General features: G+C 38.4%; 3 protein-coding genes and 2 pseudogenes across 3 annotated transcripts in view; 3 read left to right on the top strand and 2 right to left on the bottom strand.

Moving 5' to 3' along the window:
• Window positions 1–849, top strand: part of LOC131782103 (piggyBac transposable element-derived protein 4-like) — a 2,630-nt gene extending 1,781 nt beyond the window's left edge. The window contains exon 1 of the mRNA XM_059098816.2: window positions 1–849. This exon is cut by the window's left edge and continues 1,781 nt beyond it. Coding sequence (XP_058954799.2) covers window positions 1–120 — 120 coding nt within the window. The 3' untranslated portion in view covers window positions 121–849.
• LOC131781544 (uncharacterized) overlaps window positions 1–7,769 on the bottom strand; it is a 30,800-nt pseudogene extending 23,031 nt beyond the window's left edge.
• Window positions 1,076–2,381, top strand: LOC136282353 (piggyBac transposable element-derived protein 4-like; annotated as a pseudogene).
• Window positions 7,770–10,541: 2,772 nt separating the features above from the next.
• LOC131781314 (guanine nucleotide-binding protein G(t) subunit alpha-2) lies at window positions 10,542–16,955 on the top strand. The gene is made up of 7 exons (XM_059097965.2): window positions 10,542–10,977; window positions 12,557–12,747; window positions 13,826–13,992; window positions 14,614–14,742; window positions 15,053–15,182; window positions 15,449–15,602; window positions 16,367–16,955. Exons 1-7 carry the CDS (start codon window positions 10,836–10,838, stop codon window positions 16,549–16,551), a joined length of 1,098 nt encoding a protein of 365 aa, XP_058953948.2. The 5' UTR covers window positions 10,542–10,835; the 3' UTR covers window positions 16,552–16,955.
• Window positions 16,956–17,599: 644 nt separating this feature from the next.
• LOC131781184 (T-complex protein 1 subunit eta-like) lies at window positions 17,600–25,362 on the bottom strand. The gene is made up of 10 exons (XM_059097828.2): window positions 25,294–25,362; window positions 24,963–25,116; window positions 24,743–24,849; window positions 23,765–23,890; window positions 23,602–23,654; window positions 23,040–23,376; window positions 22,262–22,395; window positions 21,469–21,621; window positions 20,475–20,815; window positions 17,600–18,056 (listed from the first exon to the last, which is right to left on the bottom strand). The coding sequence occupies exons 1-10, from the start codon at window positions 25,297–25,299 to the stop codon at window positions 17,839–17,841; spliced, it is 1,629 nt and encodes a 542-aa protein (XP_058953811.2). The 5' UTR covers window positions 25,300–25,362; the 3' UTR covers window positions 17,600–17,838.
• Window positions 25,363–25,425: the final 63 nt, after the last annotated feature.

Here is a 25,425-nt window from a genome sequence, read left to right on the forward strand (position 1 = left end):
AGGTACCACACCCTGAGGGATTACTATTACAATGATGAAGAGCGGGAAGGACCCAGACGTCTAAAGGAAGGAAGGGGGAGGCCTCGGGCAAGGGGAAGAGCAAGAACCTTGCAGAACTGAACATAAATAACATTAAGGCCATGTTAAAAGTAAAATTTTTAACCTGAATTGTTTTTTGAGACAATTAACTTTCCATAACAGTAACTATACAAACTAAAAAGAACATCATCTTGGTACTAAAGTTATTCAACTATACTTACCTGAGAGGTCTGTTATCCAGTGCAAATGAGCAAGGTTTTCATTTTAAAATTATAGTTTGATGTATTCATATCTTAAATTAATTGAAAGGACGTCTAAATTATGTATTTTTGTTGCTGATTACAATTTTTAGGCAAACTTACTGAAAAATGTGCATAATTATGGTAATTATGCAAATCGTGACGTCACACATCAAATTTTATCCCATAATATATAACATAGATCAATAGCCCATTTTATACAGATCTCAGATATATATGGTTTATTATGGTTAACTTGAAAACACTATTGTTTACAGTGGCTTTTATCATGACCACTCAAATTTTTCCCAAAAAAATAAGACCCCCGTGGTCCTTTAAGGGTTAAACGAAAAACAAGCGAAATCTTGCAGGGAACGTTTCATGAGAAAGTTGAAAAGGATGTTGAGGGAAAAGCGGAGGAGAGAGGAACAAGACGTGCAAACGGAGAAGAGAAAGGAGAGGATACGTGAACAAATGCGGGAAAGAGTTAGACGGCTAAGAGAAAAGAGAAGAGAAGAGAGGAGTTGCGACAAGCCGGAAATGATACCGCACATTCTGAAGGAAGTACGTCTGATACCACACCTGTATTCAAAAGTAGGATGGCAAAATCCCGTGCGTTGAAGAAAACAGGTCAAGCCCTACCAGAAACGCCGGAAAAAAAGGCAGAGCTTTTGGAATCAATTTCCTCAAGTCCCCGTAAGAGGAAAATTTTGACTAAATAAGGACTCGTGAAAACCCCCGAAGAATTGTCCTTGTTTTCAAGGACTGTATGAAATTCAGAAAAACTTTGACCAATAAATCTGTTGGAATTTCTTTTCGATCACAGCACGCTGGCATGTGGAACAATACGAAGTAATCGTAAGGGATTCCCTGATCCCGTGAAAAAAGCGAAATTGAAGAAAGGCGAAGTCAACGCTTACAGAAGCAGTGAACTTCTTGCCATGAAGTTCAAAGACAAGAGAGATGTGCTAATGCTAACAACAATTCACAATGAGGAAATGGTTCCAGGACGAAGACTTGCAGCCCACCACAAACCAAGATGGATTGCAGAATGGGCGGAGTGGACCGTACTGATCAGCTGATGCAGCCATATGACATGGCAAGAAAATCCCTCAAATGGTACAAGAAACTGGCATGTCATTTTCTGCAGCTTGCCATGCTAAATAGTTTTCTAGTTTACAAGAAAGATCATGGCCGAAAGCGCTTTTTGGAATTTCAGCATGATGTGATTTCAGTGCTTCTCTTTGGTACAGAAAATGACCAGCCTGACATTCCAAGAGAGGAAAATGTTGTAAGACTTACAGAAAGGCACTTTTTGGAGCAAATCCCACCAACAGCAAACAAGAGAAAAGCTCAGAAGAGGTGCAGATATACGGAAGGAAACCTGCTATTACTGCCCAAGTTGTCCATCGCAGCCCGGATTGTGCTACTACCCTTGCTTCGAACTTTACCACACAAAGTTTGTGCATTGGGCCAACACTTGAAAGACAAAAAAGACACACATGAAAAAATTCTTGTCAAAAACTTTATTACAAAAATTTGTGGCCAGTATTTTGCCATTTCGCTAAATACTGCGTGTAGTTGTCAGTGGGCTTCTTTGTTTACATAACTTATACTTGTTGTGAACAAGCTCCTTTGTGTACATTTATAAAGTTTTTTGAAGTAATATCTTGGATATATGTTGGCATTTGTTATGCAGTATTTTTGCAGCAGTTTTGAATCAGTTTTATTGTTCGAGAGACTTGTTTTTGTCCTGTTTTTATTGAAAAATGTGGAAATATGCAAATTTTCCCACGGTTATGACGTCATATTGATATCAAATTACGTCAACCTCAGCAAAATTGGGTTCATTGAAAAGAAAATTTTATGACCTTTCAGAAAATGTATACATGTCTATAGTTTCAGAGGGACACTTCTGGTATTTGAGGTCTTTTATGAGACACGCATTTTTAGTTAAAATGCTCTAGCAGACAGGGTACAATGGCACTGGCATCACCAGGCTTTTTTCTGTACATAAAGTATTTTTTCTTAAAGTAATATCTTGGATATATGTAAGCATATGTTATGCAAGTATTTTTGCATCAGTTTGGAATAAATTTAATTGTTGAGAGACTTGTTTTTGTCCTATTTTTGTTGAAAAATGTGAAAAAAATGCAAATTTTCCCACGGTTATGACGTCATACTGATATCGAATTACGCCAACCTCAGCAAAATTTGCTTCGTTAGAAAGAAAATTTTATGACCTTTCAGAAAATATCTACATGTCTATAGTTTCGGGAAAAATACTTCTAGGGTTTGAGGTTTTTTGTGAGACACCCATTTTCAGTTAAAATGCAGTGGCACACAGGGTACAGAAAGGGGACATGGGGCGTGGCACTCAAGGGGCTAGTGTTACACCAATGTACATGGTGATTGTGCTAAAGGTCAATAAATTAAAGAGATCACTAAATCAAGGAAGTCTTGCCAGCCAGAACAAGCAACAATACCTACATGTTCTATTGGTCAAAAACCTATCAATAAAACAACTAAGGATACTGCTACACCATTTCTGAAGTAAGAATGCCAAGAATCAGCAATACATTCAATAGTTCACGAAAATCAGACCAGAGAAGGAAAAGAAGATTTAGAGAATGACCAAAACAGAAACAAACAACCCTTGTTTTGCAAGACTTACAGGAGATCACAAACTTGTCACAACTTGCAAAGTGAGAGAAAACCAGTGAAATACCAAACCCAAACACACTGCATTTTCTTCCCTTTAAGAAATGGTACTTTGTGAAGAATCTCCTTTTTTTTCGATGAGGTGGGGGAAGAGGGGCCTTCTTTTTAACAATGGCACAATTTCTACCATCAATAGAGATGTATGGCATTTTGCAGGACAGCATCTAAACCATGCAACCTCCTTCCCATTGGATGTAATTTTTGTTCTGTCAGAATGAGTCAACATCAGTTAGATCAAGGTCAAATTCAAATGAGTGGAAATTTCATCCTTCTTTTCTCTACTGTCATAACACTCATAAACATATCTACAGCTATGAATAGTTATTCTTTGAGATACACTGATGATTTCATTTAATCAGGGAATATGAACATTTCCCTTAATTTATTATGTTCTTTCCATCTACTGTATCACACAAGAACCCATCATTTCTCAACAAAGTACACAAAGTGATGTTAACAATTGTAAAGCTATTTATAAATGGATTCAAACCTTATTTAAGCTGTGCACATACATTTTAATTGTTTTCTTTTACAATGGCAAATAAATGTTAATAATAATAATAATAATAAATAATATTTACAATAATCATAACATCACTGAGATTTTGATTTGCTAAAACTTTTAGTTTTAATGAGCCTTTTTCCATATGATTTATTTAGGGCACTGTCCCCTTCCACAGCACCATGTACCTAAGGAAAGGATATTCAAGCAGGTAATACTGCTGTGTACACAAGAGAGAATAAAATCAAAGAGAAGCAAGAGAGAAGCAAACAAAAGTAATCAGAATGGTGCACACCCACTGTTTGTGTACTGTGATGTTATCACCAGCAGATGTCTGCCTGCTTAAGACCAGGATGACAAATATTTCATTGCCTTTCATCAGTTACGTTTTAGACCTCAAAACAACTGTCTTTTTTGATGCAAAGTCCTCAATTTGTGGCCCAAGAAGCATTATTCTAAGCTTTGTAGCCTCACCCCTTGGTAAATAGCAGTGAACTAAAAATTACTTTGCACAAGGAAAGTACATATGGAATGTACAATTATGTGGATCTGCTAGAGTATTGCATTCCTTGTAATCTATTTGTATTTACTGATGTTAAATCATTCATCACGAAAAAGTGAGAAAAATTTTTGAGCATGAGGGCCAGGTTAAATCTGAAAAGTGAAGCAGTGTCAAGATGACCTTTAAAATTGTGCCACATGGACCCTCTACAAGGAAAATACATTGCTGCTTAAGTGAGTTCTGTGAAATCCTTATTTCAAGAACACATTCAAGAATATCTCAACCAGAATACCTCCTTACATAAAAATGATGGATTACACCATACATGCACATCATGGTTACTCACAACCCCAAATTTTTGGAGTTCTACAAGTCTGTGAAGATTTTTACTGGCCAGGTGGTGTAGAGAAACAATGATGTGGCTCGCAGTGTAATCCTGCGAAAGTCCATCAAATGGTACTCTGCTGGAGATGTTCTTCAACAATAGCAAAAGCTGTGAAATCATGAGAGAGAGAGAGAGGCTCATGCTTATGAAAAGAGAAACTACACTTAATGGGATGAGAACATTAAAGAAAGCAGACAAAAAAGGCATACAAGTCACTCTTACTGGCAATCAAGTGAAGCTACCCTTTCAAAATCCACAAGCCCTGATAATCCTGAAGTCTTCAAAAATGACAATAAAAGAATTGAAGGCTGAACTGAAAAGGAGAAATGCCCAGGGATTCAGTCAGAAAAACAAATCTGAGCTTTTAAAACAACTAAAGGAGATTTGCCAAGAACAACATATAGGCAAATCAGTATGCAATGAACACGGTGTGATGAGTATTCCCATTTGTATTGAGCCAAAGTGGGCCATACAACCAGAGTTATTCTGGCTTATACAGCACTAAGCCATAAAAATTATTTCTATCTCCCTTTGGAGTTTTGGATTTTGCAAATGGTATGCAAGTCTATCAAAGTGTTGGTCTCTGCATGAAATTTGCAGATACCCAATAAATAATTGTAAAAAAGCTTGAATGTGCAGTAAACTAAATGATATAAACAACAACAAGTGCAAAATTATTGCCTAGGAGAGCCTTTATGTTTATAAAAAAAATAAGTATTTACTCTTTTTCTTTTGGATTTTCAGCAAAGTTTGCTAACATGTTAATAATCCAATTTTTTATCAGTTAATCTCAAGTAACCAATACTTTTGAGGCTTTTACCTCAAGTTTTGCTATTTCTCACTTATTTTGTCTTATAAGTTTTATCTATCAGGAAAGTCCTGAGTTTCTGTGATGCTTTTTATATTTCTGAAAAGCCCTTTTCATAAATTTTAAAATTAGATATTTTAGATTATATTGCTGTATATATTTGTTGAGATATGAATTTAAAAATGAATGTGGACAATTTTTGCATTTTTTTTTTTGGGTGCAAGGGATAGGTTTACAAGCCAAATATCTCTTTCTACTAAAGCTGACCCCATTCTTTGGTACCACTATGTCAAGAACAAGGTGTCTTTAAGTTCTACATTATCTTCACTTTGCTGATAATTCCTTAGCTCCTAGGCCTGATTCACCAAATTTCAACAAGTTGTACAAAATTCTGCATCTGCTGGATTTGATCATACCAAGGTTTAGGGCAGTTTACAGTCCTGAAAGGCAACTTGCTGTCAATGAAACCTTGATCAAATTAAAAAGGGAAAGTTCATTTAGGGCAATTCGTTCCCATAAAACCAAGTAGGTTTGGAATCAAGGCCTTTACAATGGCTGAATCAACCAATGGCTATGTTGTAGGGAGCAACACATACGCTCAAAAGGAAGCCAATGTAGTCCAGAAGGGGAGAGTCCCTTTATAGACAGAAAGATACTTTGACTTGCATGACATGGCATGACAGAAAGCCTATCAGTTTCTTAGGCACTGTACCCACATGTAAAGATGATTCTGGTGTTGTGGAAAGATCCATGAAAGTAAATGGCCACTGGGTGAAGCAAAACTTTGCCAGCTATGGTATAGTTAGCCTGTATAATGCTTACATGGGTGGTGTTGATGTCTCTGATCGGAGAATTAGCTCATATGCAAGGCTAATGAGAGGTGCTGCACAGTATTACAAGATTTTTATTCTATCTCATAGAAGTATGTATTTCAAATGCGCACATTTTGGAAAGAAAATTTCCAAATCATACCACCACAACCACTTTAGTATTCAGAAAGTCATTGATAAGTGACTTGATTGAAGGAAAATCCTTCAGGAGGGACACTCAAATGCAGCAGCCATCTACTTCTGACATTTGATTTAATCAAGAACACTTTCACCACCTTGACAAAAGCAGTGACAAAAGATCCACTTGCAAGGTTCACCTACAGCATGTAGATACCTTTTACAGCTGTGCAGTGTGTGGAGTACACATGTGCCTGGAGCCCTGTTTGCTCAGATATCACACATTGAAAGACTACTATTTCAGTGATGAAGATAGTGAAGGCCCCTGACATCTGCCTGGAGCCCTGTTTTCTCAGATATCACACATTGAAAGACTACTATTTCAGTGATGAAGATAGTGAAGGCCCCTGACATCTGAAAGAAGGAAGAGGAAGAGTTGCACCAGAGGAAGAGGAGGAATTCTTCAAAATTGAACATGTAAAGACAAACATGAAGGTGGAAGTGAAGTAACCAAGGCAAAGTGATATACAAGAAAATGAGAGTGACTAACTCTAAGACTTTCTCAAAGATAATACTTCAAGATTTTGTTCCTCATAAGATAATTCCTGCCCTTGCAATAACATTAATTACTCAAATTTGTGTGCAGAGAAATGTTATTAACCTTTAAAATGATATTTTCAATGTTTGAAGTTCATGATTTTTGTTTAAAACTAATAGTTCTAAAATATATTCGTCACAAGATTCTTTCAATTAATCCCGCTCAAAATTTCCAATAATTATACTGATTATGCATGTTGTGACGTCATCATATAATATACATCCCATAATAAGTTAAACTAATTGATAGGAAATTTTCTACTGATTATGAATAGATACATTGTCATGTGAGGCAAATACCAGCTCCTTCTTTCTCTGCAAATTTTGCTGAATTTATAGCCTCGAGCGCTTGAGCCCGCTTTATTAAATAGCATTTCGCTATTTAGCTTTGCCATGAAAATGGCTACCCATTAGTTGTAAAGGCGGAATGTGCAAATTGGTTTGCATGCATACCAGTCGAGTAAAAATACACCTACGCACTTTGGACCCTCAAAAAGGGGAGTGCTCATCTTGTAAAAGGTTTTGAGATACTTAACATGCTAGATTTCGAAAGGTCGGATGACACAGTTTTACTGATGGTTCAGATGTAGCAAAATTCTTACATATTTGGAGACCATACCTTTGCCAACTGCCGAGAGCGTCCAGTTTACTTCGTTTTGCATCTTCAGTCATTTCAACGCAGATCACTACACAGAATCAAAAAGATGAAAACACAGTAATGAATTCAAACCTTAGGAAGCATAACTATTAAAGAAGAGGGAAAATTAAAGAAAAAATGCACGTAACAAGCTATGAAATTACCGAACGTGAATCATCAAAGAGACGCCTACCGAAGCACATGGTATCTTCGCAAGTTTCGCGTTGCCGTTCTTGATCTGGCACTTGGGTATGCACAGTCGCTCCTTACAGTGACTAACCATCTCTTCTGTTTTCTACGACTAGTTGGGAAATTAACATCGTTCTATTAAGTTTGCGAACGAAAAAACGATAACTTTCACGAAATGACGCTTTGGGCCAGACCTTCGAAGACCGCAGCATGTCATGTGACAATTGACAGGAGCCTGCTTTACTTTTGGTCAGTGTCAAAATAATAGTCACGCAATCTTATGTCACCAGCCATAGAGTTAGAAGGGGTACAGTCGAATGACTCGAACCCTCGCTATCTCGAACCTCGTGCTAACTCGAACGAAAGCCGATTCGCCCGTCATACATTTACTGAAAATTTACCCTCGACAACTCGAACTTCTCGTGAACTCGAAGTAATTTTCGTATCCTTTCAGGGGATGTTCTCTACATATATTACCCTCGATAACTCGAACCACGTCCAACCTCCTCCTCCAAACAAAACAAACAATGTAATACAGTACAAAACATTTACGTTACCTTGTGATTTCTGCAGTAGTTTAGAGTTCCATTTTCAGCCTGACTTCTCTCCCCTATGAAATTTGATTAAATTGTTTATTGTGTGAATAGAAAAAACAATAAACACTAGTTTTTTTCCCCTTATTTCTGATCCTTTTCTTTCACTCCCGATAACTCGTACCCTTTTCAATTTCCACTGAAGGTTCAAGTTATCGAGATTCGACTGTACTTCTTAATAACAGGCCACGGGGTTGGGTCGCTGAATGGCGTCACCTTTTCACGACTGGATTGATTGTAATGGGCTGCATCTTTGATAGAGTCACCAGAATATGATGGCCGCATTCATTTTTGGGGATTTTGGGTTATGAAAGATTTGGTACGTATAGGGATTTAAAAATGGGAACCCTTTTGTTTAACTTCCCGACATGCGAGCGTCAGAATGTTCACGCACTATCAATGAAGAAAGTGACCAAGATGGATCAGCGAAAATTACATACAGCTATTTCAATTTACGTTGTCGGATCAAAGCTTCAAGGGTACGGGACAAGACCGAAAGGCGGTATGGGTAGATTAGAATTAATTTTAGGCTTTCGGGGTTGTCGGCGCGAGATGGACATGGAGGCTGAAAATACAATTAGTATTGCCTTGCGCGTCTTAACAAAGAGCAACAAGAACAGATATGGACGAGGCATTTTTAATTTTGCTGATAATTATTCATTAAGATCCCATATTCCCCTTCGGTCTTGTCTTGTAGGCTTGAGATAATTGATCCGACAACGTAAATTGAAATAGCTGTATGTCCAAGAGTGACAAAGGGTACTGAGAGGTCAGCGGCAAATGCTGAGCAAAAATTAACCCAAGTACCCCCTCCTCCTCGGGGTTCTTAAGGTGATATTATGTTTTGGGGTGTAAGCTTATGAATTAGGTGCCATTTATACGAGATGATGAAAGGTCTATCGTCTGTACTTTTAATTAGTGGCATGGTAAACAAGACGACAAATGGTATGTATCCCTGTCAAGTAACCATCAACGGGCACTAGAAAATTGTCCTTATGCAACACAAAGAAATAAGGTTTCGTGAAAGTGAACCTAGACAGAGAGACATTTTTTTCCTTAATTTGATTCAGGGATTATCGTGGGATTTCTGTTAATTCCCTTAGATCTAAACCTGGATTTCGCACGACTCAGTAAAGTTAATTTAAGCCGTCGTTTTCTAGAGAAAGCAAACATGAAAAACGCAGGTAAATGCTATCGGATTTTGTATAATTATTTTCCTTCAACTGTATTTGTTTATGTTTGAAGACACATGTACAAGACTACATGTAAACTACGTAGGAACAGAATCTTTAAAAACAATTTCCAGAACTGCGTGGTAAAAAAGGTCTACTTTTTGCAGAATTCAGGTTTTGCGAGCAGCGAGGAAACTACGTGCGTCAGCTCCAATTTCCTTGACTGAAAAAAAATTGTATTAAAAATTAAAAGGAGCGATTTTTTTCTTACCCCAAGAGAAGCACAGCTGGTCGCGTGCGCTAATTTAAGTTCATAAATTTTAATCTTTAAAACGTTTAATACTGATGAACGATTACTATAAATTATAATTTTATTTCATACTATTGTCCCCTCTACTTTCATGCACGACAAAGGCTACTTGAGTTTTACAACGCTGGAAGAATTAACAATAAAAACATCTGTGATCAATGATTTTTTCCGGTGATAATAAAAAAAGAGGTTACAAAGGTTTAATTTACAAGTTAATTACAATCAGGCTTTTCTGACGACTGTGAACCCGTTTTGAAACTATCAGTTACATGATATATTAAAGGTTTTATTATCGATTCATATTTATGCGACGCCTTCAATATCAAAGGATGTAAACAAATATTCGAGATACTGTTTCATATGCCTGTTGTTGGTTTGAAAGATCTTTTCATAGCTGTCCTGAGGAACATCACTTTTGCGTCATCAGAACTTACGTACCAGAAGGAAGTTAAAAATTGATAAAGATCTAGGGTGGATCCATTGGTTACACAAACGGGTTCGGTAAAGGCGGGCACGTTTAAACAAACGTGGCACGCATTAAAATTTTCTGGTCAAAAATAAGAAACACTCAGTGGCATTTACAGGTTAATATCACTTGTTCCACAAGAAAAAAAATATGCGAAATACTGGGTCGGAATTTAAAGTCGTGGAAGCGACGAGCTCAAGATATCCAAATTCCACCTGCAATTCTGAGACCCGTACACTTCCTTTAAATAACATTACAAATTGTCTGTAAGACCCGTGAATGGACTGTTCTTATCTCTCGCAAACATTTGTTAATGAAGTTCGGCTGGTCTTAGTAAAACAAAACCGACCATTTATTGTAGCTTTTACTCTAAAGCTGATTGGACATCTCATCGCGAGTTACTTTGTTATTCAAATCATGGGCTTAAACGCTTGTCGCTTTGCTTTTCGTACGAGTAATGAATTAATAACGCCAAAAAAACGAACCTCAATCGTTGCAAATTGCCTCTTTTGCAAAGTACTTCGAGATTTTTTCAACTCAACCAAGTCACAGATATTGGACTCGTATTGGTTTTTGCGTATAAAGGCACTTTCGGGGGCAGTCGCAGTCTGACTGTTGCTACTTTATAAGCACTGTACCCTGCTCGCGAGTCGTGAGTAAATTCATCGAAAAACAGCTTGAAATGAATACGTTAACCGAGTGACATTCCGTTTCCGTGCGACTCAAACATGGCCGAGGAACTGCAGCGAATCGATTCTAATCTCAAGCCGAGCGAACTGAAGGCGGCATTCAAGCGAAGCCGGGACATCGATGCGCTGTTGGACAAGGAAAGAGAATTGAAAGAGAAAGAAGTACAGCTGTTGATTTTGGGTAAGAATACCGCAGATCTTACAAATTCCTGGGTTGCCATTTCGGCCTCATATAGAGCGGGATGAATATTTATTTCTAGAATTTTTCAAGCATACAACCCTCGCTCGTATTTTGCCAAACCAGCGAATCAAAACACGTTCGCCGCCGCCACTACACCAAGAATTGCCCACCTTAGGAAGTAAAAATCCCTAACTCTCTGTGTACATTTGCTAAAATGTTTTTAATTTTTCCTTACGTTCTTAAATAAACAACAACCCAAAAATTTCTCTATGGCAAATAAAACCCTCTTAGATAATCAAATTCGCCGCCGAAAGATAGTCCGTAAATACGCAATCAAACATATATAATCCTGAAAAACTTGACGGTATTATGAAGATTGTGTTTCACTATCGAAGATGCAGATATGATGATTAAGACTTATGACTTGTGCCAAATATAATCCCTCACGCGGGGTTCTTCAAGCTCTTGGAAAAGAAAGAAACGAATATAAAAGCACTTTACCTTCTAGACAAACAAACGACATTTGAGGAAATGAAAGAAATATTGGACCTACATACGTAAATTTGAACACTTCAAACTTACGTACTTTCAGCAAATTCAAATTTTACCTATATCATAAAATATGAATCAAAATGTGACCGCCAAAATATTCACACGCATGTAATCCGAAGTAATTGTACCGGCCTGTTGATGAAATCATTAATTCATTTTCATGAAACAAGAATTCGAACTTAGTATTTAGCTGAACATTTTGAGGCGAAGATCTGAAGTTCGATCCCTCATGGGGACTTAGAATTTTTTTCTTTGTTCCACTTTCGTGACAAAACATCTTTCACTATTTTGAGACAGCTTGGCAAATTGGATGTGAAATTAATTATCATGTAGACATCTGACATTATGGCCACAAAGAAAAACATGAATAAATTTTTCATCAGGAACGATTAAAAATAGATTATAAAATCCACCGAATATTGTTTATTTTCAACTTCTGTTGTTGAAAGAAATTAAAAAATTGTGAACACCGAAGTTATTGACTGAATGAAATATATTTATTTCCTTTTGTTGACTGCTGAGAAACTGAAAGTCAATTTCCGTTTAGAGGCTTCAAACATAAGGTCCATTATAATTTCACAATGGTTTTTGACATCAACCAAAAAAAATCATAGATATTCTTGCATATACGTGTCGATGGTTCGTTCGATAGGTATATAGGTCATGATTATTTCACCCCCTCCCCCTCGCTATCCCTACCCCTCTACTCTTGTCTTGTCTTGTTGTCCTCCCGAACTTTAGAGGTCACAGCCAAGAACCTCTTTTGTTATCAATTGCAAATACCGTCTTGAGTCGTGTTCATTATTTTAATTCTACTTTCGTTTTTCGTATTTTATGTGTATGGACAAGAGTCTATAATCTCTTGGTTTGGAGCAATCGCACATTCCTTCTTGTACATTCTCTTTTGACCTGTTGGATTTATTTTTTTTTAATGAAGCTCTGTTCGATTTCTGCCGCCTAATTTCTTTTGTTAGCTTTTCTCCTTTTTACTTGAGCTTGTTTCATTTTCGTTTTTATTTTTTATTAGGATCGGGTTGTTCTGGGAAAACCACTTTTCTCAAACAGCTGCGAATTCTATACGGGGATGGTTATACGGAGAAAGAGCGGAAAGAATTCAAGCCAGTTATATATGGAAATGTCCGAAGAGCCATGATTCGAATTCTCGAAGCAATGGAAGAGATAGGGCTTACTTTTGCCAACGAAGAGTTGAGCACCAAGGTAATACAACGTTGTGGGAGATAACCTGCAAAAGAGAGGGGTTTTTAGTGGCGCTTTCAGGCAAACGAAGGCAAGTGCGAGGCGAATACAAGGAGCGCGCAAAACACGCGCGAAGGAACGCAAATTTCATCATGACTCTGTTCGCCTGGAAGTGCAAAAAAAACGACGCTTTCTCTGAAAGCAATATAAGAGATGCAGGGGCCCTTTTTGTTAATGCGCCCTCCTCCTGATCAGGAGCTCATTTAAGCTTCGGCAAGGTCCGACGTGAGGTGTTTCTAGACAAGACACTTTGTTATTCGATCGCTTCTCTACCAGTAAACAGTCTAGGGTAACTTCGTTTGAGTCTTGGTCTTTGCTCATGCAAATATCGTGTCAGTGGCAGAACAAATTCGAACATAAATCAAAGATTCTTGTCACGCGACGCCTTCTATTCGTGCATTTGCTCACGTTGAAACCGTAAATGGGCGGTGACATGCATCGAATGATTTCATAAAAACAAATAATTGGAAGTTTCAAGTTCTCCGCTTCCCTTCATATGTTTCCGGATATTAATACCCATGAAAATTTCAATTTCTTTTGGCGGAAATTTTGCGGGATTTCATTCATTTTCCGTTTTTTGCCTTTTAAGTTTAGCACAAGGAATTAAGGCGCGATCAGCCATAATTGAATCGGATCAAATTTGGGCATGTTTCTTCCGCACATTCCACTTTTTTTGATCTCGATCAGGTGCTGAGCGCCGCAGAGTATAAGCCCCTTGGGTTGCATGCAGCTATTTTGAGAAAGGTAGTCGGAAAAGAAAAAAAGCGTCAAGTGCCCGCAACAACCCCTAAAGGTATTGTGTGTGGTTCTAAGGTCACGGTTCTTCGACCTCAAGGGAACTGTTAAGATGAAGTATCGCGGGTTTCATGAATTTATTTATTTGACTTATTAACATTCTCTGATTACCGGATACCCCGATCAGCTAGACAGATTACCTTTCCAGATTAGCGCATATACTTTTGTCCTTTTTTCCGACAGCCTCTCTCGAAACAGCTGTATACCTAAATTTTAAATCCAAAATTATCATTTATTCACCCAGGACCTCCATCAGGAGCTACTAGAACATGCCGACTCAGAAGACAGTGAAAATAATAACTTTTCGCTGGCAGACAGAGTTCCGTTGCTGACAAAATTCTGGAACGACTCCTCAGTACAGACTTGCTTTGGCCAAAGAAATTTGTTTTACATCGACGATTCCGCTAAATAGTAAGTAAAACTATAAAAATATCGGTTACCATTGATTATTGTAAGAGAAAACAGAAAGAATTAGTATCGGAATGCGCTTTTAGAGCGTTTTTAGCGCGACCTCAGCCTCTCTTGGCGTGATTACTGGGACATACTCGCGCGATAGCTGCATGGTTTGCGGGTAATATACTTTGACAGACCTCCTTAAGTGTGAATGTACAGAAAGATTTCGGATAACTGAAGGTGGTTTTCTTGATTTTGCTTTCGTAATGTAGCGTTAAATATTAATAAGCTAGTAATGTCTGGTATATTGAGCAATCAGACATAATGTAGAGCTATCGTACGCTCTTTCTTCCTCATAGGTATCTTATTTACAAGAGTAACGCATAGTGCGCTTGTCTTTACAATGAAAGTTGTTACTTGCGAGCAAGGCCTTCATTATTGACGCGTAGGCGCGAGAGTCTCTTCACCTGCGAGACGTCTGCACTGATTATTAGTGCAAAACCTATCCTCGACTCCTCTCAAATCTTCCCACGCACGGAGAAAAGTGCGTCCTGCAGCGCTGATAATGAAGGCGTTTACAGGCCATTCGTAGCCTGTGTAACCTGTGACTTATTGCGTCCATTATTGTTTTTTAATCAGTTTTTTTGAGAATCTCGAAAGGCTATCAAATCTCGATTACATCCCAACACACGAGGATATTCTGCACGCTAGGCAACAAACTCAAGGTGTTCAAGAAAGAAAAATTTCAGTAAACAGTTACAATTACAGGTAAGGTGGTAAAGATATTTAAGAATATTCAGATTACTTTTAAAAAGATCATTACGAGGCTTAACTCTTGACCCTAAGGGTGACTGGCATCTAATTTCTCCTTACAATGTCACCCCTAAATCATACAAAAAAAGTTATGAGAAAAAAAGAAATGATCATCAGCTGGCTCTTGATTGTTACAAGAGTTCTCCTTTTCAGCACCTTAGAAATTTAAAGGCTATGTCTCAACACACTTATGAGCTACTTCCAAAGCTCTGTAGATCTCATCGCTGTCACCTTATTTTCTACTTATTTTCTTTGTTGTTAACAGAGTTATAGATGTTGGAGGACAAAAAAGTCAACGCAAAAAGTGGATTCATTTCTTTGAAGGTGTAACAGCCGTTGTGTTCTTTGTGTCATTGAGTAGCTACGACGAATTCGTCGAGGAGGACGAAAATTCGGTAAGTCGTCCTGCTACTGTTCGGTGCTTCCGAATGTTCACGAAGATTTCTGAAGTTGCCATATTTTTTAAAAAGGACACCAAATCAAGATTCCAGAGTCCTTTGAATGTCTCCATTTCGAAAATGAGCAAAGTATTCGATATAAAGCTACAGCGGATCAAGATACAGACATAAAACCCTTTGTGTTTAATTTGTTCGTTTAGGCGTTAAAATTCATAATTAAAAATACATTTCCATTTTTTTTTTCGTTCTTTATTGGGTCGCAGAATGCTATGCATGACAGCCTGGAGTTATTTGAAGAAATCAGTCAAAATGCTTTCCTTGAGAAGACGGAATTTATTCTCTTTCTTAACAAGCATGACTTATTCGTGGAGAAGCTGAAGACTTCAAATCTGTCTGCGTGCTTTCCCGACTACGACGGTAAGTGGACGACGTTCAAAGCTGAGATTGCTTGATAGGCTGAGCGAACGGGAAGCCTTGCTTCTGTCGAGAGGGAAGCTTACCGTTGCGTGCACGCGTAATTCCTTAGTATTCTTCCGGGCAAGCTCATGCTTTTTCTGGCCAGAAAAACTCTTGACCACAATCGAAAATAAAATGTTTCCTGATATTTGATTGGCTGGGCCTTATACAATCCGTTGTGCTAAGAACGAGATTGATAAAACTTTACTTTCTTTATAGGAGCAGTAGTATCAGTAGGCTCGCAAATCCTCCACCCTCCAACATTCTGAATGGTGCAAGATTGACTGGAGGGGAAGGGGGGGGGGGGTTAAGGCTTTGTACGTTTTATTCCAACTTGAGACCTACACCCTTACCTTTGAAATGTCAGTTTTGGTCCAAAAGCTATCTATTTTACTTACTTAGGATAAAATTCCACACCGCACTCCTCCTTTATCCTCTCTTGCAATCCTCTTCTCCGACTCGTTTTAAGAAAATTTAATGCGCTCCCTTTGGGCAAAACCCCCGTACATACGATCCATGACATAGTCACCCCTGGGGCAGTGCCCCGTCGTCCCCATCGCCCCGTTCAAATTGCTTCTTGGAATCGCACTTTAAAAAAGGACGGGTACGCTGATTTCCTCCTCGCATTGTTTTTGGAGGAAGAGTGGTTAAAAAAGATCATTTTATTTTTAAAGAAAACAATTTCTACATGACAGCATATTGATATATTATTTCCTTGCTTGCAGGAGGTCCAGACCCCGAGATAGGTTTAAATTACATCCGGGAGTTGTTTTTGTCCAAGAAACCCGCTGACAAGCACATGTATTTGCACGTGACATGTGCAACAGACACTGACCTAATGAAAGCGGTGTTGAAAGATGTGTTTGAAATTTTAGTCGATATAAACCTGAAGAAACTCTCTACACTTTAACTAAGAGGTAGTCTGAAAAGGCAAGCTCCGATGTGCGAAACCTGTCGCCAGTTATGGCACCCATCCTAGTCACGTATGGGCAAATGTAACAACTGTTAACCGCGAACCTTCCCATTTTTTTAATCCCTTCTTATCAGAATTTTCTTACCTCCAAATTAGGCGAAAATGAGCGACACCGAGATTAACCATCAACGCGAACTTAAGTAAACTTACTTTGAAATAACTCCGAAAAGTCCCCTTACAATCGACATCTCTAAGTTTCTGCTTGTAGTTAACGGACCTACAGCATTACAACTGCTCTTCGAAAAGGGATCACTCACGTTCGCTTAAGCTCAGAATTGCTTGTGATTATAAACGTTTTATAAAAGTTATGATGAAATAAAGGTTTGAAGTCTTTCTTGCAATTAGCTTTGTTTTTTTCACTCGCGTCGAATGCAAACTGATAAAATAATTTGCACGCAACACTGAGAACGCGTGGCTTAGGGGCGTTTAATGAAATATCGCTAGACTTATCTCTAAGGGGTAAGTCCCCCTTTATACTCTGTTAGCAACGACTGATCTCCCCTTCGTTCGTTCCTCCTGGAAAACAATGATACCCCCCAAAATCATCCGACCCCGACCTTCCTTCCCGGCCCCCAGGCGATGAATAATGACCAGTTGCCTAGAAAGAGAGAAATATCAAAGGTTGTTCATGCGATTCTTCTGTTGGGGATCTTAGTTTATCGGCTCAACAGGAGAAGGGGATGGGAGGGGGGGGGGGAAGGAAAGAGAGGATAACGATGCTTCTTCAACTTCCAGTTCTACGCTAAGAATGACCAAAGGCAGTGGATCTGAGGGCTGATTAAAAGACCCTGAAATCAATACGTCATTGGTGGAGATTCTGAGTGCACTTGTTAAACGAATCGAATTCAAAAATATCTTGCCATGACAGGGACAACGAATTTCACAACCCAAACAATTTGGGCACTTATTTTTTTCCCAACAAATTTTTAACAGTATATCGTACGATTCAAAATATTACTGAGTACACACAAAATCCTCCACAGGATCACAACTTCCAACATAACAGCGGTTCTTTATTCTTCAATAATGCCTAGCTGCTCTTTCAGTTCGATAACAGTTCCTTTTTCAAATACGCTGTCCGAACAAATCACGTTCTCGGAACAACTCAGAGTACAGTTATGCCGAGGGCATAAGGCTTGTTATGTCCTCAAGCGCCGCACAAGATGTCCAATATATTATTACCAATCAGTGAAATTTCTTAAGTCACAACCACGGGTCCAATTCTCATCTTGGACGACCGCGCCCTCTTCCAGCGGGTGCAGGGGGTCCATCACCCCCTGACTTAGGGTTTTTTACTGTTTCGTCCACCGACAGGATCAGACAAGCTGCTTCCGTAGCAGCCGTGATGGCATTGATTTTCACAATGGCTGGCTCCCAGACACACGCCTCGAAGTTATCGGCGATGTCTTCGTTGTTTATATCCACCCCATACCACATGCCACCTAAACAAAGAAGAAAAAAAATCAAAGTGCTCTGTGAGCAAACTCGTGAATTGACACATGATTTTTTGGATTATGTTTAATGTTATCTGGTTTTGGGAATTTTATGGTTGATTGTCATATCTAGAGTACGAGCAGTAATTCAGTGTTCGCTAATGTAGCAAAGAAACAAAGTAACGTTGGGATAAGAAGGCATTTCAATTGAAATGATTATACTATTACATTTGACAAGGGTGGATGATGTCGTGTTTTAAACGTATATCATTTTTGTTTCTGGTTCAAAAGAAAAGGTTGGAAGTAAATGTGGGTGAAAAGTAAAATTTACTGTCTATCATTGTAAATATTAGAAAATCAAGGCAGTACTGTCTTAATGAAAACATTAACGATTCCCTCTTTATCAAATGAGACAAACGGGAACGAGTTTTGAGTGATATAACTAAGCCAAGACTGCCACCGTCATTTAGAATCTCCGCCTGGGCAGATTTTAGTCACGTGCTAGGCAACGTATAATCAATAACAAGATAGAATTTAATTTCAGGCCTATTTATCAATTTTGTGGTGTATAACTTTCGCATTTTAGTACGTAATATGTATTTTGAATCTTCAAATTGTCTTGAAACTTAAAAGAAAATTGTTCTTTAAAAATTCACCAAAAATCGGTAGCTAAAATTGTTTGTTTAGGTGTTATTTTGATTTTCGTATTAACTTGTAACTTCGTTAGTCGCCGGCATCTTCTGTTGCCTCACACAGGAAAAACACACGATACGAAACGTTATGATCGATTTTGTCCTCAATCTCACGCCAACAGAAGAAGATTTTGAACATCTGTAAACTCAGAGCGCTTCGCAGTAAGTGATATTTTCAAGAATCTTCGGATTGTCTTCTAGTTCAAGGATTGTAAATTACAATTTTATGAAAAACGAAGGTTGTTCTGTTATTTCAGTGTGAATCCTTGCATGCCTGCCAGTCGCTGGCGCCGCTTGTTGAAACTAAAACGAAAAAAAAAAACTCTTTTAAGATTATCTTTGGCTTCTTTTTCACCCCACCACTATTCTTAGCAACAAAGGTCGCCATTTCGTTCGTTTATTGCTCGCCAAAAACTATCAGATGCACTCAAAAGCCTAAAATCGAAAAAAAGTTTACAGGAATCGACCAATCGAGCGAGCGCTATTCCCCACATCGTATCTACAACTCGCTCTAGCGCATTCGCGCAATCCACGAGTTAAAAAAGGAATAAAGTTGATTGTCGTTTGTACAGAGGATGTACAGGGCGTGAAATTGCGCCTAATACAGGCGCCAATGCGACTAAATTTTTCACTTTGGCAACCAAATCCTGGAAATTAGTCGCCAAATTGGCGACTAGAATGTTTCATCATAACCTTACCAAGAGATATAGTGAATTAAAAAGATTTGCAAAGATAAATCCGCGACGAACTTCCTCGTTAAGTTTGTTTCCAAAACGCAACACATGCATCTCGATCGATAACTAGACGCCATCTTGGATTTAGGTGAGCTTTAACGTTGTATATCGTCCATCCTAGTGTCCACTTTGTAGCATGTTAAAGATCTTTTCCCAAATTTAATTTTGGAGGATCTATCTAGAACGCCGACAGCTTAAAAAAAAGGTTTTGTTTGTCTTTGAAAATGGCGAACAACTTTTTTCCACTTGGCTACCACTTTGAAGAATTTAGGAGCCAAGTGGCTATCGGAAAAAAAAATTAATTTCACGCCCTGATGTAGCGTGGGGTTTCCTTCTTTTTACTGCGAGTCGACACTAAAATTCGAAAAGTCTTTGGAAGCTGACTTTACATCTGAAGAAGATGTTCAAACAACTCCCCATTGTCCATGCCCCACCCATCCCTCTTCCAGCACCATGTTGATTAGAGTTATTCCTAGAGGGTTCTTACGCACAGTGTGCAAAACTGATAACTTCTTTATCTTTTTCATATTCCTCACGTAATATTTTGAGTCAAATTACATGGCCCGAGTGGAATAGTGGGTGTGCAACTTTGTGCATCAACATCAAACGTTCGAAAATTGCGTAAGTGTGAAATTTCATCCATCGTGATTGTACAGAAATTCAGCCACCTTACAAGACCCCGCCCGGTATTCAGCAGCCACGGCAGATTAACAAATATATGGTTTGTACGCGCCTTCCTTAATTTGTAAAGAGTTCAATGCCCCGTTTGAACGCTATTTTGATACACGGTCCCTCTTCTAGGCCTTGGGAAACCTTTATTTACAGGTTCGATGTAACGTACAGCGTCCAGTTGTCCAAAAATATAGCTATCCATCGGATAAAAAACTATCCGGCGGTTGAGTGTTCAAAAGACGTACCGCGCTATCCGCCGAATAAGATTAACCCGGTGTACAGTTTTATTCGCCCTACGAAAACTCCAGACGAAGTGTCGATCCTCTTACCTTGAAAGTGTTTCTGTCTTAGTTTATTCAAGATATTAGTAGCATCAAATCCCGCATTGTCGCACAGCTGTCTGGGAATGATCTCCAGAGCTCGGGCCATGGATCCAATAAGAAGCTGTTCCTTTCCTGCGATCGACCGAGAAAAATCTCTCAGGTATTTGCTTAGTTCCATTTCGATCGCTCCCCCGCCTGCTACCACTGCATCATTTTTGATCGCTCGTCGTACGATCATGATGGCGTCATGCAGAGATCTTTCTGTTTCTTCGATGAATTGTTCAGCTCCACCTCGTAAAATGACAGTGCACGTCTTGGCCTCAGGGCAACCAGTAAAGATGTTATATCTGAAATACGAGTAGAAATCGGTACTGTCAAACCTCTGTGAAGTGGTCACCCTCAGGAAATAGCAACACTGGAGATAACCAATTCATAGAGGTTAGCTAAAACTTTCAGAATGACGAAGCCATAGAAAACAAAATTCATCGCACCATTTCACATTTGTATTTTACAAACGCGACCACCAAATGTAAGGCCTGGAACCAAACATGCACAGTCTGATCTTGTTATTGTCAAGAAGGTCACAAGTATTCATAAACAGAACTTTTAAAATTTGTCCCTCACTCGCTTGACTCTCTAATAACTTGTCGTAGGCAAACATCGACATCTGCTCACGCGTTCGAGCATGGGGTATTTCGTAGTATCTCCTGGGTTGTGAACGTCGCTAAATGTTGGAGCAGGTACGAACCGACACAAACCAGGAGCGAATCGTCTGAATTTGGGTACGAATCGACTGAGTACGAAACGTGTATTGTTATGAAACGCCTCGATACCACTTAAACTTAAACACATCACTTCCCTGTTTCCGTCAAATTCCACCCCCTCAAATTCTTTAGTTTCTTTAATTACAACATCGAAGATGGTTCCCATGTTATAAAGTGGTAAATTTTACCTAATTAGCGAAATGATTTTTATACAGTGTCCTAATATTACTGCATACCTCTCTCCACCAATCTGCTCTTCTTCAAACAGTTCACACATGCCTAGAACTTCGTCTGTCATGTTATTGACTGTTGTTTGAATGGCACCACCACAGGCCTTCATAGTTCTCTTCAAGTCTTCTTCCACAACGCGACCAGCACAGAACATGTCCCTGAAAACAAACCGATCCTCGTCATGAAAATGCCTTCATATAAGACCCTCTCCCAATTTGAATGTTCTTGTAAAGGCCAATTTTATCACAACTGATGCAAGGCTAAAACAAATTTGGGGAATATCAGCAGATATTTCCCGGTATTTACAGTGAATCCTCTGTAAATAGCACTTTATAGAGGAGCCTGGCTAGACTTTCAACCAGACATTTTTCTGGTAAGGTAGCATCGCAACTGAATGGTTTTTGATATATTATACTAGGAAATGAAGGATTGGTATTTTCAGAGTTTCACCAAACTTTAGTTCCTAATAGTCAACAAATAAATGCCACGTTCTTCTGATTGGGTGCAGCTTTTGTTCAAGGATTGCATTCAATGGTCATTCTGGCTCAGTCTGCTGCAAGTAAACTTTTGACCTTTAGGAGTAACTAGCATCAAATTTACATTACACCACCATTATCACCTCTAAATCAAACTTGAAGGTCAGGAGAATGAAGGAAACGTTGTCAACTCCTTAGGAAATGTATAGAGAACAGTATGGAGAATATGCATACTGATATTAACGTGAAAAGGATTGATCGAGAGCAGGGTGTATTTGAGGGATGCATTTCAGAGAGGAAATATGATAAAAGAAAGTCTAACCTATCAGCAAAATATTGTGTGGCGACATCTCCAATGGGGAGCTTTGAGAGAACAACCTTTGCACCACTCTTGACTATCTTGTCCAGTTTGTCATAAAGGATCTCCCACTCAGCATCCACAATCTGCTGATATTCCTGTGGAAGAGAGAAAATGATCAGATCAATAGTAAGCCTCATGCACTTCTGATGTGCATAATTCTGTGCATATTTTCTATAGGGGAGAACCCTTAAAAAGTGGAGGCTCCTCTTCTATGATAAAGGCTCTCCCAATTTTTTTTTTTTCAGAAAAAGGAAACACCCTACCATCAGTGTTTTCACTTCTCAGAATTGAGAAGTAACTTTCGAATGGTGAAGTGAATATAAACCTTTACGCAGAGTAAATCATCATATCCAGAAGTGTGTATTAACCATGACTAAGACACAATTTCTTCTTGCAGTACCAAAAAAATATCTAGCAGAAAAGTGATGAGAATAGCAAAAATTATTAACTAGGGGATTATCATTTGATCCAACACCAAATTCTCACAGCAAACTTTCTAAAGAGTGTATAGCACACAGTAAGGAGAACTTCTATCAAGATAATGAGAGAGAAAGGGTTAAGCAAGTGATTTCTAATACCACCTTAATATCATGAGGGTTAATCTTAAACTGAGAATTGATCATTACAATCTGGACTATACAAGGTGTTGGTGCTCCTGAACAAGTTTACAGATCCAGAGAGTTTTTTCATGCTCTTAATATATCATGGCAGCACTACACTTCACATTCTGCATCCTTACCTTCACATTGTCAAGTCTAATCTCTGCATTTTCCTTTTCTGCCTTCAGTTCAAGCTCTACATTTAGCATTGCAATCTTGGGATTCTTGTACTTTTTGGGTTGCATTTCAAATCCAGCATAGGAAAACGTCTTCTTAAAGGCCACACCAGAAATGAGGCGTGAATCTTCTAAGGCTCCACCTTTCACCTTCTTCATTCCAATCATGTTTAGTGGAAGAAGATCATCTAGAAGCATTACAGCATCAACTACCATCTTGGAGAAGAAGTCTTTATGGGCAGCTACTAGTTTGGAATTTAGTGAAGTTGCTGCACATCTTTCCAACAATACTCGCATTTCTCTGCAAGATCAGAAAGTTAACCATGTCAATAACAAAATCCTCAAATTGGTGAGAATTAGGATAGTTGACCGCTGGAAGAAAGGGATGCTATGTTTCACAAGACTATGAAACAATTTTAACATAGTAAATATAAAATTTTAAGACTGAGTAAAGGTACATATTATAAATGATAAAATCATTAACTTTTTAAAGTAGCCAAAATTTCCACTGACATCTTCTACTTACTTGGGGTCATCTTTCTTGATTTTGACAGCAATCTCCTTAATTTTACAAATTGCCTGAAAACCAAGATAAAGAGAGAGATCAAAATTTAATCATTTACATAAAAATCTTACCATGCTGAGGTTTACCATGCAACAGGAGAAAAGAATTGTACAGTTTTACTCACTAAATTTGCAGCCTTCCTAAAGCTCTTCACAGCAATCTGAGCATGAACTCCTTCTTCTATAAATGGTTTTACTTGCTTTAGAAATTCACTGGCAAGAAGAGTGACAGTTGTTGTTCCATCACCAACCTATACATTGATTATACAAAATGAACTTCTCAATCTGTCAGCAAGTAACTTTTTAACCCTTTTTACCCTAACATCAGTATCCACATTCTCCTTACTCTTCTCTACACATTTCTCTTATACTGACAAGGAAAACTTGTTTAATGATATTTCCTTAAGGAGAAATTAGATGCTGGTCACTCCCTAGGGTTTAAAAAGTTCAAGCTAATTAAGGTATTTGTTTGTTTTTAAGAAGGAAACATCATCTAATCTTCCTCCCATTCATTTTCAACTCTTTTCTAAGGGATGTACCCTTGGTTTTTGTTCTTCTCTTGTTGCAAACCCTAAATGTTCTCTAGATTTTATTTCAATATGGAAATAACTCTAGTTGTGATGCAGTATTTGAGTTTTAAGATACCCAACATAAATAATAAAAAGACAACTAGTTCTGAGCGTTTTAATTACATAAGTACACTGAAAATTTATCGGCAGTTAGACTATCTCTACAGTAGATAAATCTTTAGTGTAATGGCACCTAATGGAAATAATGGTCGAAATGGCAACCTTTGGTGGTACAGAGAAATATTTATGACATATCGCCAGATACACAACAAAATAAGAAAAAGCCACTCTGAGAAAGATCTTAAGTTCCTTCTTCAGGGGAAATTGATGATCAAGAAGATATAATTGCAGACAGGATTTTCCAACGAAGGGTGGGATAGTACGAACGGTGTATTTAATACATGCAGCTAAGTATGTATGGATGCCCTTTGTAAACGCAAGTCAACAACGTCGATCACTGACATTCTGACTACATTTACAATTGAGCTATAAGAAATACTACAGAAATATAACCCTTGAGAAAATTACACGCACCTCCGCGTCTTGCGACTTTGAAATATCTACAAGAGTTTTTGCCGCAGGATGGACGACATCTAAGAGACTTATAATTGTAGCACCGTCATTGGAAATCGTGGCTTTCCCTACACAGAGATCAAGAAGAAAATACAGTAAGATGAAGTACTACTATCTCTTCAGAAGTGTACATGCTCTGAACGACGGGAGTGTACTGTACTGTACTGTACTGCAGACCTACCTTGACTATTTACAATTAGTTTATCCATTCCTCTTGGCCCTAAAGTTGTCCGAACTGCATCAGCAATAAACTGACAAGCGTTTATATTGCTGATGAGTTGAGGAACACCCTGCGAGGCGTCTGTTCCCTCCTTGAGCAAAATTATACCCGGTTGCTGTCAAAATAATACATGTCAAACATGTGAGCGGATTAGTTTTGATTCAGTGCTGCGCATCTAAATAAAATGTTTGTGAAGTGAAAGTTGCGTCTTTTTCCTTCTCGTATCATAAATGTAATCCTTATACTTGGCTTAACTATTCAAGATGGAAAAAGATGTTAATGTGTATCTCACCATCATGTTTCTTGTCAGGCGATGGCTCCAAAACAGCTGCGCAGATAATTCTTTTTGTTTCAGATTCAGCGCATAATGAATCAAGAAACCCGCTGATCGCACGGCTCGTTTGCTAAAAATTCCTACTTCTTA

This window comes from Pocillopora verrucosa, chromosome 1, assembly GCF_036669915.1.
Source record: "Pocillopora verrucosa isolate sample1 chromosome 1, ASM3666991v2, whole genome shotgun sequence".
NCBI classification, from domain to species: Eukaryota; Metazoa; Cnidaria; class Anthozoa; order Scleractinia; family Pocilloporidae; genus Pocillopora; species Pocillopora verrucosa.